This window comes from Raphanus sativus, chromosome 3 (genome assembly GCF_000801105.2).
Source record: "Raphanus sativus cultivar WK10039 chromosome 3, ASM80110v3, whole genome shotgun sequence".
Lineage (NCBI taxonomy): Eukaryota > Viridiplantae > Streptophyta > Magnoliopsida > Brassicales > Brassicaceae > Raphanus > Raphanus sativus.
The window spans coordinates 8,747,854-8,754,607 of NC_079513.1; the positions used below are offsets into that span (position 1 = coordinate 8,747,854).

General features: G+C 40.0%; 1 protein-coding gene and 1 pseudogene across 1 annotated transcript; both read right to left on the reverse strand.

Annotated features, from left to right (window-relative positions):
• Nucleotides 1-2,438: 2,438 nt before the first annotated feature.
• On the reverse strand, nt 2,439-3,804 carry LOC108846585 (probable F-box protein At4g22030; annotated as a pseudogene).
• Nucleotides 3,805-4,911: 1,107 nt separating this feature from the next.
• LOC108844864 (uncharacterized) lies at nt 4,912-6,754 on the reverse strand. The gene is made up of 3 exons (XM_018618153.1): nt 5,530-6,754; nt 5,370-5,441; nt 4,912-5,147 (listed from the first exon to the last, which is right to left on the reverse strand). Exons 1-3 carry the CDS (start codon nt 6,752-6,754, stop codon nt 4,912-4,914), a joined length of 1,533 nt encoding a protein of 510 aa, XP_018473655.1.

Genomic DNA, 6,754 nt, shown 5'->3' on the forward strand with positions numbered 1-6,754 from the left:
TTTACAATTCTTCGTTTGTCAAGAACCCTAAAAAAAAACAAAATAAAATCCCCAATTGAAGAAAAGTAAAAAACAAGATAAACAATCAGGGAGACCTTCAACGATGAGTTTCTGGAAAAGAACGCTACTATGTAACTCATCTCAGTTTGTGAGAATCGTTGAGCATGTACAAATATGTCGCCGTCACGAGAAGTCTGTCAATTGAAGTTTCCGGAGCTCTGTCATGGTCATTCTATTCACTCTGAATTGCCGGTGAGTGGTCATGGTACGAGCAGCAACGGACCTTATGCTTTAGCTGAGTGACATTGGAAGTAAAAGAAGAAAGTAAATGTTTCTAAAAAAACAGTAGCTAGATGAACAGAGTTAAGACCATCTTTAATGATACAGTAAAAGTATCTCCAATGTTTACCTTATTTTAATTTTCTCTCTCAAAGTGAGGTATATTAATTTTGTTTATATTTTGCTCAAATTATATTTACCTTTTCGATCACGCATCTATTCAGAATTTTAAAGTTAAGTGTGTTTGGGTGGAGTACTTAAATGATGGGTGACCTATCCGAAAGTGATTCACGATATCACACGAATGAAACCAAACACGAAAAATGTTATGTGGTGATTTCAGGGTCAGTAAACAATTTAAAGGTCAGTAAACAATACTTTTGAATGCATCGTTCATGCATGAAATGGAGCCTACAGTCCGAGTGAAAGAGAGTGGACGATCCATTAGTCGTGGGTAGTTTGAGCTTTACAAGTGGTATCAGATCTGATTAGCCATCTTGATTCTGACCTGAGATGCTTCTTGAGACAAGTCGTAGATCACGAAGAAGACGTTGCACTCTGTGGGTGAAGGTGAATTGTAAAATCCTGATTTTTTTGTATATGAGAAAGACTTTAAAAATGATTTGTCTACATATATCATTAAATTGCATTACCTTTCCGATCATATATCTATTTAGAACTCTACAGTTAAGTATTTTTTGATTGGAGTAATGAAAGGATAGGTGACCTATCAAAAAATAGTTCGCGATACCGAACAAATGAGACAAAACACGGAAAATGTCATGTGGTGATTGCATGGTTAGTAAACAAGATTTTCAAGCTTCGGAAAAATTAACACACCGTCTATCAAATGGAATGGTGTCCACGGACAAAGTGAACACCTATAATATCATATTCATAGCAAATGAACACCTGCGTTCTTGAAGTAAACACAATTAGACATTCTATATTGAAAGTTTTGCTGACCAGGTACTAAATGGGTCAAGTATTTAGTTCAGAACCATTTTTCTGGTCCGATTTTGGGATTGGATGGTTTGTTTTATGAGTTCATATGGTACTTTCGAAACCAAAATATGTGGAGAGATAATTTATAAACTTTTATCTAGGGATATTTTTTTTGACATCATTTAGGGATATATAAAAGGAAGTCATACTTCGGAAAATATATGATACTATATGATACATACTTTTAGGAAATAGTTTTTTTTAACTCAAAATTTTAATAATTCTTTTATACTGAAAACATCATGGATTACAAAAGTCAGCAAAAAATATTGATATCTCCGAAAGTAATAGCCTAAAAAAGAGAAACAAAATTAATACGAGAAGTAAACATTAGAGAGTCACAGGTACTAAAGCTGGAACTGATGGACTGATCATAACTCGCAGACACTTCTGAGAACACATTAGACCGAAGATATCTAAAGAACTAATGATTTAAGGAAACCTAACCCCGAAGGATACACCACCAAGCCAAAACAGACACAACATCGATAAAAGCATGTGCGAGGATAAACTTACATCAACACCAGAGACTGTTGTAAAATAGAGGCGATGCAGAAATAATTCGAAACCAAACACCAGCCTCAAGGTCCTACGAACTTGAAAAACTAAAGGAAAAAACACCGGCGAAGATTTACAGGTCTTACATGCGGACACTTCTTAAACAAAATAGTAATCTACAGAGCTAAAACTGATCACCTCTTCATAAGAGAAAACCTACAAATCAAACACACTGTTTCGTCTCGAAACACTCACTCAATCCATTGTGAAGAAAGGAGAGCTCTAATAGATACCTCCACAACAAGTGTACCTCACACCGACGAATCCAAAAAAGATAGAACCAGACGAAAAACAAAATCGACCATGATTGCAAGTGAAAGAAGAAAAACAGAAGCACCTCAACTCAAAACTAAAGTAACTTTCTACTGGACAACTCGACCGGAGAATCAACTTATTTCCCTAAAAAAAAAAAACTTATAACTCAAGTTCTCGTTGAAGTTTCGATTAAAATATATATATATATATATATATATATATATATATATATATATATATATATATCTCTTCGTAAAGGTAAAATAATTTTTTGATACAAATAATTCAAAGAATGAATGAACTCGTCTATACAAACTAATGGAAGTTATCTCTATACAAAACTAGAAAAGTTTGCTTGCAAATTCGTTAGCCTTAACCTGAGAGAGATTCGATCTCTTCGCAAGATCTCTCAGTTCAGACAAACTTCTCCTAGCTTCAACGCGACTTTTGTCTCAAACACTTCTCCATTCTCCCTCTCCTCCGTGGACTTCACTGTTTTCCTCTAACAGAGAGAAGAACCCACCCGAGTTTCTGTACATCTCAAACACCATCCCCACTTGACCACCATGCTCTAAAGTGTTAACAATCGCAGCCATAGAAGCACAAGTCATAGCCACAGTTCCAGCTAAACCGGAATCTTGACCAATAAAAACAGAGCTCACTGCCGAAATTCCGGTTAAAACCGGTCCGGAAATAGCCAAGAACCGGTTTAGCTTCAGTGCCACGTTACCTAATTTCTTATACTCTTCTGCGTCTCTGCTTTTAACCACATGAGCTACTTCCCTCATCTCCATCTCAAGCTCTTGCCTCCACCCTTTAGCTAAACCGGTTTTAGGGTTTCTCTGTTTGTTTTCAGGCCACCAAGTCGCCGGTTTAAACTCTTCCGGAAACTTCTCGAGCATTGTTCCGATTAGAGGAAGAGGGTAAGCTTTGTCTAGAGCCAACACTCTCTGTATCGCTTCCTTCACATCCTCTTCGTTGATCTCCTCGTTTTCTCTCAGACATCTTTCGAGTTCGATTCTCAGCTTCTTGAACAACCTAGTAGCGTTCCTCTGTTCTTCAGCTAACTGCGACGGTTGAATCTTGCTCATCAAGGCACATATACTTGTGGCAGAAGTTAACAACACTGTTGAAGCTATCTTCACAGCTGTTATAGAATCTCCACCGTGAGCGTTAACGGAAGCTATTCCGGCCATCAAGGCGGCGGTGAGGGTGATCATGTTGACGGAACTGAGCAGTAGAGAGTTCCAGTTGTTGCGCTGATCTCCGATGTTCTTGTGCATCTCAATCCTGTCCATGACTTCTTCAAGAACCGCAACGAGGCGTGCCCTTTGGATGGGATCAGAGTCTCTCCTCTGTTTCAACGGAAGAGGAAAACTTTCTAACTCAAAGCTATGTTCCGTAACCGATAAAGTCTGCTTCTTTATCGGTATTTTTGGAACCGAGATGTTAAACTTCGGTAACTTGGGGATGGAGACTGCAGCTTTAGGTCTGGAGCTATAGGAAGACGACGTTAGGACTAATCTTGAAACTTGCAATGAAGCCATTGTTGTATACAAGATTGTTTTGTTCTTTCACTCAGTTGAAATCGGTTCTTGAATGGTTTGGTAATTGTGTTTGATGGTAGAGATATGATGCTAGGTTTTTATATATATATAGGGTTTTGTTTATATGCAGAAAAGCATTTAAAAATACGAAGGAATTGAATTGACCAAAGCGAGAATGAGAATTGAATTTTGACCAAAGACCAATTATTTTTTAGGCGCTGATAGATTCTCCTGTGGCGGTTTTGGTCTAAACCGGAAGCCTCCCTATTTTACCCGCCATCCTTGTAGAACAAGTCGTTAAGACTCTTAAACCGAAGTTAACCGGATTGTTGAGATGTAGTTTGGCGAGTTGTTTCATTTCTTTGACACTAGGGTCTAGTTTGATCGACTGAGAGACGATGATGTTGTTTTCGATTGAAAGAACTATAACCAGTTTAGTAATCCGATTATATGTGAGAATCCTTGTGATTTTGTTAGCTCGTTAACTTTTTTTTACTTTTTTATGAATTTAAGTTTTTGGATTCTTGTTATGAGTTTAGCTCGTTGACTTTCTATCTATGTATGTATTTGCTATGAGTTTGGTGTTAATATATCTGTAATTTGCAGGCCATTACTTCTGGAGTACTGTCCGATGTCATTGATGTTGTTTATACCAGAAACACTCTACAATACAGAAGATTCAGCTGGAAAGGCTTCTTCTCAAAGTGGTAAAGCTTGAATCTATCTCATAAAGAACCCTGTTTTGAATTCATTGTTTCATTTTCTAAAAATAATTTCAAGTGTAACACATGCTCACCCGAACAATCCGGAGAACGAGGTGTAAGGCCATATGTTTACACCCGAAGGCAATCTACTATATATCCTCCCATTGGCTTCAATACTCTCACGTTCCCTTGTGTTTAAATCCACCAACCCTACAATATCCACTACTTTTACTTACAGTCTTGCAAACAAGGAAATAAAACCAAGGGCACTGAAAGATCAAATAGATACCAATGAAACAACTCTTGATTCTTTCTCAATAGAAATTTCCTTTATTTAAGAATCCTTTAGACAATCAAACCTAGATCTGTCTAATTCGTTTTACTCAACATCAGAGACTGACTTGAGACGAACCAATCCTTAAACTACCCAAGCTCACAAGGCTGAGATCTCTCACCTTTAAGCTTTCACAAAACACGCAGCCAAGAACACTCTTTTGCTCGTTTTCTTTAATCCCAAAACCCGTAACCTAGACCTACTGCTAGTTACGATCTTATATACTCTGTTAACAAGATCTTCTCGTTCCTAGAATCTTGCTAACGTGATCTTCATGCTTGCTTTGCGCCAAAGCAACACTCATCCAATCAGCAGCTGCCACATCCTCGTCTAGTAACAACCTTGACCCGGTATGTGGCACACCAAACCGTCTAAGTAAACCATCCTCTGTTTTACATTGAACCAGCTCTAATTCCAGAGCTAACATTCTCCCCCTTTTTATCTGAATGTAGCAACCTCTGCAACCTGCAATCACAAACCAAGCAAACATAGACTAATGTTCAAAGCACCAGGTTAGTGTACACAAAACCAGTGACCTTAGAATCCTTCGAAGCATAAAAACATGATACTTCCATAGATGGTCTGATTATTACATCCGAAGAAAAACATAAGCCATCAAAGATGAAAATGAGGCTAGTTCGACATCCTAAGAACACAGAAACACAGCAGCGGAAACATAACAACAACTTGAAAAGCTAGCTACGCTTGTTTCAACTTCAGGCACCACGGGTACTAGTACCAGCTCCTCCATATTCTTCCCTAGCAGAGATGCACAATCAGATAAAAACATTAGTGTCAAGTACACAAGTTCAAGAAAGAAACCGTTACTCCCCCAGAAGATCCTTACTCCTCAGACGCATGCGAAGGGCCTTGAGATCTGTAATGAGCTCCTCGATGTCTTCCTCGAGATTTGGAGCACGAGAGACACTTCCTGAACCTAATCCGGCTTTGATGTCCTTGACGACATGTTTCTGAAACCCCGTCTCATCTACATCCTGATTGTCAGGTGGTATGTTACGCGGGTACAGTAGAACTTGCTGGACGAGGTTTGGAAAGATGATCCGACGCTTCTTGTCAGCCTCAGTGTTATCAGCCATCGACACGACTTGGTCATAGACCAGCTTCCCAAAGTCAAACCCGCGACTGACATACAGCATGTAGAGAAAGCGCAGACGCTCAGAGTTCATAGCAGTGTAGCTTGTGGTTGGGATCCAGTTAGAGCACACCAGTTTGTACAGGACCTGATTCGTCGCAGTTAACCACTTCGAGCTCATGTCTTCTCTGTGCTTTACGCATCCCTGAGTGAGAAACACACACACACGATCAATATTTTCTTCACGCCAGCTCGGGTCCTCTTCAAACCCAGGAATGCAAAACATGGCATTGAGCAAACTTGGAGAAAAGACCACCATGGACCCTCGAACATATACTGCTACCCCATCATCTCGCGGCTCAGCATCAGGCAGGTTTTCTATGAACTCCCGGACTACTGTGGGCTGAAAAGCCATACTGTCAAAGACCGTGTAGATGAGGCCTACTTCAGCAACTACAAGACGCACATCGGCTAGGTTTTCATCTGTGACATCTAAACTCTGTTGAGGAAGGAATTTTCGGAGTGACAGAGCCTCGAATCGCTGAGCAGCTGCAGTAGTGATGAATCGTGCAGAGATCGGACGTATCGAAGACTGGATGAGAGCAGGGGTTTCTTGAGCTCTAGCTAGGAAGGTAGCTCGACTGGCTTTGTACCTTTCATTGAGTGGAATCAACTCAATCTCTTCAAAAGTCTCTTGAGCTACCTCAGCTGGATCTTGATCCTCTTCCTGATCGATTATCTCCGTTTCGGTTTCAGATGGTTCAGAGACTTGATCAGATTCGTTACCTTCAGAGAGAGACTCAATCTCCGGCACTGTTGCTTGAGAGCGAGATCTTGATTGAGAATTGCGACGGGGACGCTTTCGAGAGTTCTTGCGAGAAACGCGGCTGTTGCTAGGCGGCGTTGACACTGGCGGAGACGACGAGTTGACACTGTCATCACGCGGAGGATTGAGGCGGAGGCTTCGTCGGTTTTGCAT